Source organism: Lycium barbarum, chromosome 1 (assembly GCF_019175385.1).
Source record: "Lycium barbarum isolate Lr01 chromosome 1, ASM1917538v2, whole genome shotgun sequence".
NCBI classification, from domain to species: Eukaryota; Viridiplantae; Streptophyta; class Magnoliopsida; order Solanales; family Solanaceae; genus Lycium; species Lycium barbarum.
The window spans coordinates 150967742-150982846 of record NC_083337.1 but is presented as its reverse complement, the minus strand read 5'-3'; the positions used below and the strand labels follow the sequence as shown (position 1 = coordinate 150982846).

Genomic DNA, 15105 nt, shown 5'->3' with positions numbered 1-15105 from the left:
GTCGAGAAAAAAATATTTTGTGAATTGAATTTTTCTTTACAAAAATAAATGTTAGCTAGCTAGCCGATCAAGAAATTACTTATACACTACAAGAAAAAAAATATATGACGGAGTATTTGCAACAAATATATTTATCACAATATTGTGACGGAAATAAGGATTATGTCACAAATAAATAAAGTAAACGATTACGGGTAGGGGTGTTCATGGGTCGGTTGTGGGTTAAAATCAAAACCAAATCAATCTAGTCGGTTTTTAAAATTCTGAAAACCAAACCAAACCAAATGTAAAACACATCCATCGATTTAGTTGTAGTCTGTTTGGTTCCATTTTTATGAAAACTAAACGTTATTTCCCTCTTTCATGGTTTTTTTTACCTACAATTAGGAGAGAGTTTTCTATCATTTTCCAATTTATAATTTGTTATTATCCTTTTATTGTGGTAGTTATAATATTTTTGAATTATGGAGAAAATGTCTTAGGATTTTTAAGTTTTAATCAAGTGAATAAAGTTTATAAGAAATACAAAAAACAAATATAGGTAAATTTTATACTTGTTTCTTTGAACAAAAGAGTTTGAATTCATGAATTTCTTTTTAGAAATGAGTTTAAGGTATGAAGTTCATTAGCCTAACAAAAATAAATAAAATTTTGCTGAAAAAGTATATAAATTATTTAAAAATATTTATAAAAATTAATATATTACGTGTATATAATTATAAAAATTGTGTGTATATAATTATAAAAATTATATCTAAAATTTGTCGGTTTGATTTGTTTTTTTCTTTGGTTTGCTTTTACTAAAACTAACACCAAATCAAAGATTATCTGTTTTTAAAAATTTAAAACTAAATCAAACTCAACTAAAATAAATATCGGTTTGGTTCGATTTTGATTTGAATTGATTTTTAACCAAACCGTGAACACCCTGTAACTCAAATATGAATTGAGTTTATAAAATGAATCCTATATTTGAAACTGGGGATGGATTAGTTTTTTTTTTTTTTTTTTTAGCTTGTCATGTGTCGTTTCGTTAAAATTAAGAGCAAATTTGTGTTAATAATTGAACTGATATTCAAAGGGAGGGTATATTTAAACTATTTCGAATAGTACGTGTCATACTTGACCCGTAAAACAAATTTAGATTTTTCCTTATTTATATGAGAGCAACAAAACAAAACAGAAAAAGGGAAAGAGAGAAGGCTAAAATCGGTAAAAATGACCACACGAAGGAGAGAAATTGCACCACCGGCTACCGGAACATCAACCCTAACCCTAACCGTAGAAAACCAATCAGAATCTGCCACGTCATCATCATCACAACAACAACCACCAATCGAAACCCTAACATTGAAACTGAAGCCAAAAAGGAGAGTATCATGGAAACCAGGAACTGTAGACAATGAATTCCTCAACAAGAAAAGTTCCAAGAAATGTTGTATTTTCCATAAAGAAAAGCCTTTTGATGAAGATGATAGCGATGATGATGATGATGAAGAAAATGAGACATTAAAGAAGAGTAATCATCATGGGGATCATTGTTGTTCTAAACAAGATCATGGAGATGAAGCTAGTACCAGTTATGTTGAAGATCATTGATCTTGTAAGTTTGTTCAACTTTTTGTTAACAAGGGAAAAAAAAAAATGGAACTTTTGGGGTAAATTTGATGATTTGGTATTATTGGATATGATTGGTTTAAATGGACATGATGTTGAACAGTTTATATTAATGTTACTCTTTTATACTATTAGATTTGTAAGCTTGTAATTTTTTTTTTTCCTATGTTGTTAGGAAAGATGAAGAATGTTATTATGTGGGGTAAATTCGAATATTTGGTATCATTGGAATGTTGTTTGTTCAAAGGTGAAATCTTGAGGGATTTGATTGGAGTTTATTTTTGGATGAAAATGAACAATTTATATTTCTGCATTATGCCTGAACTTTGTTGAGGTTATCTTGGAAGAATATTGTTTCCTTTCTTATCCACTTCAAGTTTTTTGTGTTCTCTGCTAATACTCTTAAAATAAAAAAGGGTGAGAAAAGGGATTCCTTTAAGCGGTTTTAATTTTGCATAAACCCGCATAAGCACCAAAGTAATGTCTAAAATTGATGATTTAAACTATAACAAAGATAAAGGATCCCAGAACAAGGAAACACCTTTTTAATTGTCTAACTAACTGGATCAAACTGAAGAAATCCAAGTCGATATTAAACGAGACAAACATGAAAGGAGGAAAGACCACTCAACAAATGAAATTGCCGAAACATTTTCCTCTGAACTATTTGAAAGTTATCCAACTTGAGTTATTGGAGTATGGGGATAGTGGTTTTGATGGTCAGGGGGGATATTGTGGTAGGTTGACAGTCGTCAGTCGGTGTAAAGATAATTTGATGACTATTCATTAGGATGTGCCTATCTAAGTCACAAGCTGGCCCGGACACCACGGTTATTAAAAAAAAAGAATGTGCCCATCTAGGTATGCAGAAATGGAATTCAAGAGTAGAACTGATATATTGGATTCGTATAGTTGCACCAACTAATATAGGATTAGGTTGATTCATTGAATTTTTTTTTTTTTGGGGGGGGGGGGGGGGGGGGGTTGGGTGGGTTGGTGTTCTTGATAGATGTCTTTCTTTAATCAAAATTAGCAGTCAAGACCAGAAATTTAGTTAGTGAATCTTCCTAATTAGTGTTGATATCTGGACGTGTATGGTTTCAGGTGAACCTAGTCTTGTCAGCCCGTTTGTATTGCTTTTTGATGTATTAAGCACCACAAAGAAGTTGATGACTCTTCGGAGCTGAAGCGTCATCATGGAGTTTGATAAGAGAACTATGTGGCCAATAATTTTAATATTATGATCCACTATTTTTAATGTAAAGAACCGCTACAAGCACATTCCTCAATAAGAAAGGCAATAGAAAAGATAAAAGGAAACTATGAAAAAGAAACTAGCGAAAATTGTGAACCACAGGAGCACTAAATCAAGTTGTTTGAAAGATTTTGCATTTTGGTTCCAGCTTGTAAGTACTTTTTTTTTTTTTTTTTTTCAATTTAACCTTCCCCTTGTTTTTGGCTATAAAGAGCCTTAAGTATTGCTGGTGTGAGTATTCATCATGAGTGAAGGGTATCTCATGTTTTTCGTGTTTAATTTATTACTTGGAGATCAATAGTTTTTATAAGGTTTGTGCAAACATGTATATTTTACATGCTTCATAGAAAGATTATGAAGGTACTTGGTTACATGCTCAAGATTTAATTTGGAATTCTGGAAGATGTACACACCTTATTTGACTTCCTCATCTCGTTCAGATGCTATAGGCTTTGTAACTTTATATCTTCTCTGTTCTTTTTTGTGTACATTGATGCACTTCCTTGGTGCTTTTGTTGATCAATAAAATACTTTAATCTTTAGTAATGTAAAAGAAAAATTTGCACTATCCTCCAATTGTTCCAATGTGATTCTTGATATTAGAAATTGAGATGACTTACAGGGTGGTAGCCTAATGCAGCAACCACAGTGAAGATGCTAATGTGATAAAAGCAGACGGTTTAGAAGGTTGCTTGAGAACCTATATAAAGGATTTTTAATGATGAGATATCTTATGTATACCCTATTTGGCCTTCTGGATGAGATAAGAGAGTTTCAAACAGCCTTGACCATCTGTTAGAAACTTCTTCTTATCAGATCATTAGCACATTAGTAAATTCGAATCTTATGATTGAGGCATCTTAGGTTTTCCATCGAGCAGTGGAGATGCTTACTAAAATCAAAAACTAGTTTCCTCTCTTTTAGATATGTTTTTTTCCTTGTGGTCCTATATATTTGCTTATGGTAACCGCAGAAAGCAGCTGTATTGATCAGATTTCTGATTATGGTTATATAGCAGAAAACTACTGCTTCAATTGTGTCAAATGCCATAGGTTTTACTGTTGATGGATGATTGGCCTGGTAGTCAGAGTCTATGTGCAATTGGCGCTACAAAAAAGTCTACCCTGTTTCTTTTGCTCAGGTTCGAAAAGTATGTTTAGGTCCCATAATTATAGCTGTGTATACTAAGAACTTATGGCTCATCCTCCCTTTCCTATATGGTGAAGTGCTTGTGTAGAATCTCCGCTCAAAAGGTTGAACTAAATGAAATTGCCGAAAGATTTTCCCTTTGAACTATTTGGAAGTTATCCAACTTGAGTTATGAGAGTACGGAGGGTTGTGTAGTGATGGCCAGAAGGAGGATTGTGGTAGGTTGACAGTCTGTGTAAAGATAATTTGATGACTATCATTAGGATGTACCAATAGACATAGATTTGAATAGAGTAGAACTGATACATTGGGTACATTTAGTTGCCCCAGCTAATATAGGATTGAGGTTGATTGAATGAAATGTGTGTGTGTGTGTGTGGGGGGGGGGGGGGGGGGGGTGAGTTCTTTGATGGACGTTTTCTTTAATCGAAGTTGGCAGTCAATACCAGAAATATTGTTAGAGAATCTGCCTAATTACTGCTGATATCTGGACTTTTACTGTTTCAGGTGAACTTATTCTTGTTAGCCCGTTTGTATCTCATTGCTTTTTTGCTGTATTAAGCACCACAAAGAAGTTGATGACTCTTTGGAGCCTGAAGCATTGCCGTGGAGTTTGATAAGAGAACTGTGTGCCCAAGAATTTGAATTTTATGATTCGCTATTTGTAATGTAAACAACTACTAAAAGCACATTCCCCGATAAGAATGGAAACAAGAAAAACAAAACTAGCAGAAAATTCTGTGAGTCACAGGAGCATTAAACCAGGTTCTTTGAAGGATTTTGCATTTTGCTTCCAGCTTGCCAGAACTTTTTTCAGTTTAACCTTCCCCACTTTTCTGTATAGAGTCGTAAGAATTGCTGGTGTGAATATTCATTACTTATACACCTATTCAATAATCGGTGCTATTCTCACCATTACTAATCCATCCTATTCAATAGTATTATTCTTACACATCCTATCAAACGACTTATAATGATACAGGAATATGTTGAAGTGGAGACATGGCCACGTACCATAGGATGGATGATATTAAACTATTATTATTTCAAAAAAGGAATATACATTTGCATTTACTCTTTATCAATTTCGTATCATTGTTTGAAGTTTAATATCTACTAAGTAAGTTTTTTATCTTAACTTTTTACAAATTTCGCAATATAAATTGAAGTTTGATTAGGTTAATTTGAAAATATTATACATAAATAATTATTAAAATTCAATTTAAGCTTTGGAGACCTTTTAATATTGTAGGTAATATATGTGTTGGTGAGACGCAACCAAGGATTAGAGAGTTATTCTTGTTTCTTTCCAATCTTTAAAAAATTATTTTGTCTTTAAATGTTATGCTTGAATGAGAATTATTTTAGCAATTTACTCTCAACATGAATCTACGTTGTTGATGCCGTATGGTGTTTTATCGCATAATTTGAAAGATTAGGAGGAAAAAAATCTATTAAGTTCTCAAGAAACACTAATTCTCAACCAAAAGAAAAGTAATCATTCTCAAAGGAAGATTTCAATCCTATTTTATGGTTCTACCAAAGTCACATGTCTTTTATCAAGAAAGGAAAGTTTTATGTCACTAAAACAACGATAGGAGTGTTTTTCCTAATTTCTCTAAGTAAGAGAGCCAAAAAAAAAAAAAAAAAAAAAGTTCTTGTTCCTTTTATAATACAGAGAAACAAATACGAGTTGAAAGTCCAATCCAAGAAATTCAAATTCTCAACCATGGAAAATTCATAAAAGAACGAAAGACCATTTGTTAAACCTAACATAACTACATAAGCTCTCGTATTATGATTTGGAACAGTTAGAAAAAACACATTGGAGGTTAAAAAACCTCTTTAATCGTTTCCAACAGCAATATGCACAAGTGATTGTATCCTTTATGTTATTCGGAACTGCAAACAAAAAATAACATTCAGTGATAGGGTAACTAACGACCGGACCTGACGAGATCCCTGGGGAATTTTGGAAGAGCGCGAGCTCGGCAGGTTTGGAGTGGCTGACTAGGTTGTTTAATGTCATCTTTAAGACGGCAACGATGCCCGAAGAATGGAGGTCGAGCGTAATGATCCCTCTATACAAAAACAAGGGGGATGTCCAGAGTTGCGAAAACTATAGAGGTATCAAGCTACTAAGCCATACTATGAAAATGTGGGAAAGAGTGGTGGAGATGAGAGTGAGGAGAGGCGTGTCTATTTCAGAGAACCAGTTCGGATTTATGCCGGGACGCTCAACTACAGAAGCCATTCATCTTGTGAGGAGACTGGTGGAGCAGTATAGGGAGAGGAAGAGGGACTTGCATATGGTATTCATCGACCTAGAAAAGGCTTACGATAAAGTTCCAAGAGAAATCCTATGGAGATGTTTGGAGGCTAAAGGTGTACCTGTAGCATACATTAGGGTGATCAAGGACATGTATGAGGAAGCCAAAACTAGAGTAAGGACAGTAGGAGGGGACTCAGAGCACTTTCCAGTTGTGATGGGGTTGCATCAAGGATCAACTCTTAGTCCGTTTTTATTTGCCTTGGTGATGGATAGATTGACGCGACAAATTCAAGGTGAGGTGCCATGGTGTATGCTTTTCGCGGACGACATAGTCCTGATCGATGAGACTCGTAGCGGAGTTAACGCTAAGCTGGAGGATTGGAGACATACCTTGGAGTCTAAAGGATTTAAGCTGAGTAGGACCAAGACAGAGTACTTAGAGTGTAAGTTCAGTGAGACACCCCAGGAGGTTGGCGTGGAAGTTAGGCTTGGTGCTCAGGCCATCCAAAAGAAAAGTAGTTTCAAGTACCTTGGGTCTATCATGCAAGGCAGCGGGGAGATTGACGATGATGTCACACATCGTATTGGGGTAGGGTGGATGAAATGGAGGCTAGCTTCAGGAGTGCTATGTGACAAGAAGGTGCCACCACAACTGAAGGGCAAGTTCTACAGAGTGGTGGTTAGACCGGCTATGTTGTATGGGGCGGAGTGTTGGCTAGTTAAGATCTCTCACGTTCAAAAGATGAAAGTTGCCGAGATGAAAATGTTGAGATGGATGTGTGGGCACACTAGGAGCGACAGGATTAGAAACGAGGCTATTCGGGATAAGGTGGGAGTGGCCTCGGTGGAAGACAAGATGCGGGAAATGCGACTGAGATGGTTTGGGCATGTGAAGAGGAGAGACATAGATGCCCCAGTGCGGAGGTGTGAGAGGTTAGCCATGGATGGTTTCAGAAGAGGTAGGGGTAGGCCAAAGAAATATTGGGGAGAGGTGATTAGACAGGACATGACGCAGTTACAGCTTACCGAGGACATGACCTTAGATAGGAAGGTGTGGAGGACCCACATTAGGGTAGAAGGCTAGTATATAAGTCTCGTTATCTTTCCTTATTAGTAGGCGCATTAGTGCATTATAATTTCTTGTGCTTTGATTTATGTTATTATTTGCTACTTTCTGTACTTTGATTACTCTATTTTATCTGTGCCGCTTTCGTGATTTGCATTTCCATATCGCTTTGAATTCCTTGATTATCCTGTTTTAATGTGTCGCTTGCATTATTTCATTGCAATATCGTTTTAAATCTTTTAACCTTATCTGACCCCCTTTTTATGCTTCTATTGAGCCGAGGGTCTCTCGGAAACAACCATCCTACCTTGGTAGGAGTAAGGTCTGCGTACATTATACCCTCCCCAGACCCCAAGATGTGGGATTTCACTGGGCTGTTGTTGTTGTTGTTGTTGTAGTGATAGGGTAACTAAGAACAGCTGAAATGATAACATGAGTTTTCATTTTATTGATGTGACATTTGTATTAATAAGAAATGCTGAGCGATGTAAACAAGAAGCACCAGTGGTCTAGTGGTAGAATAGTACCCTGCCACGGTACAGACCCGGGTTCGATTCCCGGCTGGTGCATGATTTGAGTGCTGTGATGATTATTGCGCAGTAGGTGAGATTAGGGTCTCTACCGAGTCTGATATCAGACGATAACATGTGCATCTGAGCCTCTCTTTTTGCAGTTATATTTACCCGGGCCCCAGGAGACCATTATCAAATATTTCTCATTTCTTCTTTTTTTCTTTATTAGCAACTCCACCAAACTTGTGTACAAACTGACAGTTCCATGTTCAAATAGTGCAATTAGGGCCTGCATAATATAGTCACGTAGAGACCAAATTTATAAACAGATTGATACACACAAAGAAAGAAGAAAAGGCAATGACAGAGATTTTAAGCAATTGTTCGCCCGATCTTTTCTTAAAAGTCATTGGAACGACCACTTTGGTTGGTTTGCTAGTTAAAATAGATCCTTTTTGGACGATACCTCAAGTCGATGAGGACATTATTTAAACAACTGAAATCCTCTATTTAAAGCAAGCTTTTGCACGGATCGTCCTTCAAACACATTGGTCGTTAATTTTTGTCCCTCGTATATGGTCTTTAATTTTTGCTCTTGTTGCTTATTTAATAAAAATATCCTGATTTACTTCGCTCGGCATAAGTTCTATAATATTTTTATCTTCGGAAATTGAACTTTTGCCTCGCTCGGCACAAGTTTTGTAGGAAGTTAGTTATGCAGCATAAGTTGTGTAGTATTTTTCTGATTATGTTGAGTGTTGAAAGTTTTGCCTTGTCTGACATAACTTGTGTGGATGTTATGATACATATGCCGGAGCTAAACGTAAACTATGCCGAGCGAAAACTAAACTTATGCCGTTCTTCAGATTATGTTGAGTTTTGAAATTTGAAAGTTCTGTCTTGTCCGGCATAACTTGTAGAATATTATGATACATATGCGCTAAACTTAAAACTATGCCGAGTAAAATTCAAGTTATGCCCTGCCAAAAGTGATGCAGGGCAAAAATTAAAGACCACAAATTTGAGGGACAAAACTTAAAAGACCACCTCGAAATAGGGACATTTGTGCGGATTACCCTTTTTAAAGTGCAATCTGGTCACACGCCCAATGAGGGGGTGGCTCAAGAGGAATTTAGTTGTATAGACAGATTTCTCATCATGGGTATACGCATAAATTTTCAGATTTTTGGCTTCTTTTGCATAGGCATAGCTTCGAACTTTTCAAGTACCAAACCATTTGTACGTCTAAGATTTTCATGTAAGCCAGTGGTTTCGAATTCAAGAATTGTTGGGGTAGTAGCAAGAAACTTGAAGTTAAATTCAAGAATTGTTGGGGTAGTAACAAGAAACTTGAAGTTAACTTAAGACTAGGTATCGAACACCATATACTTGTCCATCGTTTTGAAATTTCAGCAATTCATACCGCACTCCTTGTGTCCAGAAATGATGAGATGTAATACAACAGTCCGGCAAATCATTAATCCTACCCGTGTGGCCTGTAAATTAATTTCAACTAAATCTATGATTTTTGTTTGATTTTGATTATAAGGAATTGATATTTTAAAGAAATACAGTGCAAAGGTGGCAATTACATTTACTAATCATTGTAATCGTGTGAATCTTCTTCCAGCACAATTATTATCACCACTGCCCCATCAAAGTTGGAAAAGTACGATTGTACAGGGCAACTAGAATTGCATCCTTATTTCACTAGATCATCAAGAGATTATGGTTTGCTTCCTAGGTGGTCAACTAAGAGAAAGCTCATATTATGCATGATGCTATTGTTACATTGGCCATGCCTAGTGATTGTGCTTGGTAACATACTCTAATACTATGCTTAAGCAAAACTTACCAATCAAGAGGCACTGTGTAAATTTGGAAATTTTCATTTCCCGCCAAGACCTCTACTAGCTACAACAAACTCTTGGAATCAAAAGTCTAGGTAGCTCAAATTTTGCTGCCCGAAATAAAACCACAGAACCAAATGAAGGGGAGAGAGATGGTGGTTTGTCCAGTGAATAAATAATGTAAACACTCGATCGACGTGCTTACAAACAACGATTCAATTAATGCCCGCTGTAATGCACAATGTTAAAAATTAGCACTTCTTCCCAGTATTTCAATCTGAGCAAGTAGCAATATGAATGAGTTGGAGGTAGGCAACCACATTCAGATTAGGAGCCCACTTAACAAAAATATTCTTATGAAAATTATTCATCGAATGAATAATCAATTAAGGTACACTGACATACAGTAGCACCCTCAAGCAAAGGTCGTGTGGCAGTTACAGTGACTGAAGTATGACATTCCCAGATTCAGACTCCAAACTATCCTCCAGTTCTTGTTTTCCCAGAAGTCTAGAGGAGGGCACAAATTTCGTGTCATCAGGACAGTCAAATGATTCAAGCTCCAGAGAAGTTACACAAAATTGGCTGCCAAGAGCAGATATGGTTCTATTGATGAATTCTTGACGAGATATATAATCCTTCATGCGGCAGATGAAGTCCAAATGGTCTCTTTCCTGAACAACCAATAAGAAAACTCTCTGTCAGAAACTTAACAAGCAAATTTCTAATGTGCATTGGAAAAGTAACTTGTGCAAACAAAATGTAGTGAAGATCTCATGAAAATAAAAATGTTTTATCTATTCTCTGTACCTAAATGTACTATATGTTGGAGGGAAGAGAAAAATATCTATGGCTACGAAAATATTATTCCCATATGTTGCAAGTTGCAACATAAAACAAGAATGAAATTTGGCATCGATCCTAAACACGGCTGAGATTATTCTGCCAACATCTTAAATTGAAGTGTTTCCAGAAACACAATGTTAAAAAATCAGCTACATCATCAAGTTCTTCAAAGAAAAAATGCTCACAAGATTATCGAACAAGTAGACAAGGAACTTGCAAAAGTATTAGCAGACCTGTCGATAGTCAGGAACTCGATTTGGAAGTTTGAGATAAGCCATGTTCATCATCTCATAATCCCACAGAAAGGACGTATGATGAACCCAACGCCCTTTTGTGATAGATTGAGCATTTCCCCCAAACTTGTGGTTGCCAAAAACGTAGTCTGTGATCATGTAAAAGTACAATATGAAGTTGGTAGTCTTAGAAAGTTGGTGAGCACAACATAAAACAAGAATCCGTCAAGTTATATCAATGTGGGAGCAAAAAAAAGAAAAAGACAAATACAAGCAGTCAGATGGATAGCAACAAGGATAGAGAAGGGAGGGCGGGGGGAGGGGGTTAGTATTCAACGGGAACCAAGTGGGTAACAAGAATCATAGAACATTGCTAACAAGAAGAAACAAGAATACAGAAAAAGAAGCATCCAAGTGGCTATCCAATGAATGGGATTTTCTCGTCAGGAAGTTAGCAAGAGAGTTTTTGAACCTTATATACCACAAATATTAAATCTATATAAAAGGAAAGTCCCTTGACTAATGCGGTGTAAAAGGTTTATTTGAGGACAATCATCATCATAGAATAAGTGCTTACTATAGCATCGTCAGTCTGAACTCAACCTTAGTTTTTAGCCCCAGTACATGCAAAAACACATTGTCAGCTAAATGAAACTTCTAATTTTTTTGTATTAGTCAAATAAGTTTCACTAATGTCAAACCAAATAATTCACAAATATATAGTGCAAAAAATACCATACAGCAAGTATAAGCAAGTGTTTCCTCCATAACAAAGTTTAAAAGCAAGCCATTTTTTTTCTTTGGACAAGTAAGAAAAAGTGTTATTTCTCTGTTTCTTTCTTTCTTGGTTCTTGAAGAAGAAAACCTGCAGCACTTCCTGCAAAAACGCTGGGCAGTCAACGATGAACAATATCCTGGAGCAAAAAAAAGTACCATTTTCACGAAGAGAGAAATCCGCTACTCCTTGAAACACTTTGCTATACAGTTGGCCGCTCCACGACATGATGGGCCTAGGATACGGTTGTACGCTAGGGAGAGCATCCGTGTTGCATATGAAGGTGATGAAAACTGTCCTGTGATCAACAATTACGGTGCCTCCTCCAGTAAACCTCTTAACTACTGGAATCTTGTCTTGCAAAACAGAACCGATTTCAAGAAGTTCAGCTGGTTTTCTGTGCCAATAGTTGATGTTGTTATATAAACTAACTCAATCCAGAACATACAACAGTAAAGTTCTATCATTACAGCTATGGCATCAATTATAAACTGATAGATCAGAATTTGCACATCAGCAGTGTAGGTATTCGGTAATACTGACGGCTTAGATCCAACCAATATACAGTCTTCACGATATCAGAAAGTGGATAAACTGGCCTAATTTTTCAGTGTCTTTAAGATACACAAATGGAATCATAAGTTGACGACATTAGTTCACTAAGTTAAATCAACCAGCAAGAATCTTTATAAATTATTCTTGAGATGTGGAACATATTTGATTCATAGAAAATTTATCTTTTTTTTTTTTTTTTTTTTTTTTACAGAAACAACGCAGATGCTGATATTCTGCAAAGTCTCATTCCTTGATTGTTTTGTTATTCAGTTGTTAGAGGTATCGTTTTCCCTTAAATTGACTATTTAAGTAGATGTAAATGAAAGTGACACCATACTCCTAGTGCATCCATCATCCGGTGTGAGATATAGAAACAAGTGGCCTTTGCATCTTGCTTACCTTGGCACAACCTGAAGATCCTTCTTTTTTTCTTTGTGATAACTAAGAAACCCCCGAGTGCTAGTGGCACAGGGTTCGAAATTCAGTGGATAACAAGCCTGGCTCATCACACTTCTCCACTTAAATACTAGGTTTTTGTTTGCATCATATGTCTGGAGATGAAGTCGATTCTCCATCTTTTTCTTCCCTCCTCAAAGGAACAGTGAACATCCTTGAAATTCAGATAGCATCCCAACCAAATCACCCTAATAATTCATTGTAGAGAAACTTTTCAAAATGCACACCCCACCTAAACTCGCTTCCTATTATTCAAAGACTTCTAAAACTACAATTATGAAGCGAAAACGGATAATATTTTAAACTCTCTAACTTTCCTTCCAATGAAGCATGACAAAAAAATAGTATATCTAAGCCAGCCTTGGCAAAAAGCACCAATTATCACCTATTTCATTAAGAACTATGTGTTGGTATAGAATATTCAAAAGCTACGGAACCAGGGGCGGACAGTGTAGTAGTCAGGGGCGGAGGGAGAGTATTCGTTACGGGACGAACTAATATATATAAACTCATTAAATGTGTATAAATATTTAATTGTGAACCCATTAACTATAACGACTATGAGTTCAGTGGCAAGTGCAGAATCCATTAACTCTAAATTCTAGCTCCGCCTCTAGTAGTAATTACAGGTTTGGCAGAACCCAATTACTTTGGTTGGTTCATACCCTGTATGTGTTAAAAAAAATTATTTAATATGTACTAATAATCTATTCAGAACCCAGTAAGCAAAAAAAGAAAATTGTGATCTAGAACCCATAAACTAAAAATTCTGGCTCCGCCAATAGAATTAGTCTTTGTACAATAAACCCGCCAATCGACACAATCAAGAAGCATTATCTAGCAAAAGTATTATGAAAAACAAATACCTGCAATTGTGTTGCAACTTGCAAGTACTATACTAGAGCTGCAATTGTGTTCCTGTTGTTATTAATACAGTGAGGAGTTTGGGTTTGTTACAACAAATATAAGCCATTCATGGCAAAAAGCACCAATTATCACAGATTTTATTAAGAACTATGGGATAGTCTATCATTAAATAGAAAATCCAAAAGCTATGACAATTGACACCCCACACAAATTGGTCTTTGCTTGCACAATAAACCCGCCAATCAAGAAACATTTCTAGCAAAAGTATTACTCCCTCTGTTATATGACACACTTTCCCTTTAGTCAGTCCCAAAAAAATGACATATTTCCTTAATTGGCAACAAATTAAATTTAAACGAGATGATCTATAACCCCACAAATATGTATGACTTGTTTTAGACCACAAGATTCAAAAGTCTTGTTTTGTTTCTTAAACTCCGTGTATGTAAATTGGGACAGGGGGAGTATGAAAAAAAAGTTAAAAAAAAAAAAGTAAAAGCATACCATAATAAAGGGGGGAAATTGATATCTCACCCTGAAATGCCCATAACAATGGTGGGTTCATTGGTTCCATCATTTACAATACACCAATTTTGAGAAGTGGTCCTCAATAGCCTCTCTTCCAAATGCAATTGCTGCAAAATTGGGACTCCCTTAAGTCTAACAAGATTCATTAATGGCAGCAACCCCCGTGAACTCATCCTAAAAATCTAATCTTTTTCTACTAAATAAACCGATACAGTTGAATTGGGTCTTTTTCCTAATTTCACCAGAAAAAAATATATTTGTGTATTTTCTAGAGAATTTGAAGGAGAAATTGTATGTATGAGTGTTACCGCAGTAAAGAATTGAAGCCTAGCGCCAACCAAATTTACGTTTGACATTCAATACAAACGGCTCATCAAAGACTTTAGTACTTTTTTTTTTTTTTTTTTTATGAGAGGACATAAATGATCCAGTAGATTCAAAATAGTCCCTTAAGTATGCACTTAACAGTTTTGGTCCTTTAAGTTCACCAAAAATTAACACTTTTAGTCTCCAACAAAATATTCATCGAACTCTGTTTATTAGATTTGAGGAGAACTATGAAAAAAAAATTTAGTAAAAACTCACATTTAGAGATACACATTACTAAAGAAAAGACCAAATATCTCGTGACAAGACCGACAGACGTCAGTCGGTTATAGGAAAAACCTACAGACTTGTTAATGTCAGAAAATAGTATCTCGAAACACAAAAATCGAAGGACTCTGTCGATAAAAATCAAGAAAGTCCATCGACTAAGTAAAATACACTAGACTCATTTTTTACTGAAAACCCGATATAAAATAAATACTTCCATCGTAGTGATTCTTTAAAAAAAAAATAGTTTCCACGCATTTTTCCTCAAAAATAACTGATGAAAGTCCGTTGGTTTTCGTAAAAAAACAATAAAAAAATTTAAAATAGTGTCTCTTGATTTTATCCGCTGATTTCCGTCCATCGTCTTTTCGCTTGTGTTTAGTAGTAACAATTTTTGTAGTTTCTACTATTTCTAATTTACTTACGTCGGTTTTGTCATGAGATTGGTTGAGGCTGGCAGGAAAGTGAGCCTTGGTTCTAAGACCATTCAAAAAAAAAAAATCAAGTATCTTGGGTCTATTATTCAAGGA

General features: G+C 35.7%; 2 protein-coding genes and 2 non-coding genes across 5 annotated transcripts; 3 read left to right on the top strand and 1 right to left on the bottom strand.

Moving 5' to 3' along the window:
* The first annotated feature begins 1218 nt into the window (after nucleotides 1–1218).
* On the top strand, nucleotides 1219–1599 carry LOC132616366 (protein phosphatase 1 regulatory subunit INH3-like). The gene has a single exon (XM_060330863.1). The coding sequence runs from the start codon at nucleotides 1219–1221 to the stop codon at nucleotides 1597–1599; it is 381 nt and encodes a 126-aa protein (XP_060186846.1).
* Nucleotides 1600–7857: 6258 nt separating this feature from the next.
* TRNAG-GCC (transfer RNA glycine (anticodon GCC)) lies at nucleotides 7858–7928 on the top strand. The gene has a single exon. It is a non-coding gene; the product is annotated as a tRNA-Gly (tRNA).
* Nucleotides 7929–7936: 8 nt separating this feature from the next.
* Nucleotides 7937–8020, top strand: LOC132619461 (small nucleolar RNA snoR114). The gene has a single exon (XR_009574723.1). It is a non-coding gene; the product is annotated as a small nucleolar RNA snoR114 (small nucleolar RNA).
* Nucleotides 8021–9953: 1933 nt separating this feature from the next.
* LOC132644125 (uncharacterized) lies at nucleotides 9954–14344 on the bottom strand. Of its 2 annotated transcripts, none has more exons than XM_060360684.1 (4): nucleotides 13988–14344; nucleotides 11734–11972; nucleotides 10801–10949; nucleotides 9954–10395 (listed from the first exon to the last, which is right to left on the bottom strand). In XM_060360684.1, the coding sequence occupies exons 1-4, from the start codon at nucleotides 14152–14154 to the stop codon at nucleotides 10159–10161; spliced, it is 792 nt and encodes a 263-aa protein (XP_060216667.1). In that variant the 5' UTR covers nucleotides 14155–14344; the 3' UTR covers nucleotides 9954–10158. The 2 variants fall into 2 exon arrangements, with proteins under 2 accessions (XP_060216667.1, XP_060216671.1); XM_060360688.1 differs by having other exon boundaries at nucleotides 11734–11931; nucleotides 13958–14097.
* Between the last annotated feature and the right edge of the window lie 761 nt (nucleotides 14345–15105).

Excerpts from the sequence above, each read along its gene's own strand:
- LOC132616366 (XM_060330863.1), top strand. The coding sequence starts at position 1,219 with ATGACCACACGAAGGAGAGAAATTGCACCACCGGCTACCGGAACATCA.
- LOC132644125 (XM_060360684.1), bottom strand. The coding sequence starts at position 14,154 with ATGAGTTCACGGGGGTTGCTGCCATTAATGAATCTTGTTAGACTTAAG. Across the intron at positions 11,973-13,987 it reads ATTGTTATGGGCATTTCAGG|AAAACCAGCTGAACTTCTTG; the intron begins GTGAGATATCAA and ends CTATTGGCACAG. Across the intron at positions 10,950-11,733 it reads TTTCTCTCTTCGTGAAAATG|ACTACGTTTTTGGCAACCAC; the intron begins GTACTTTTTTTT and ends ACATGATCACAG.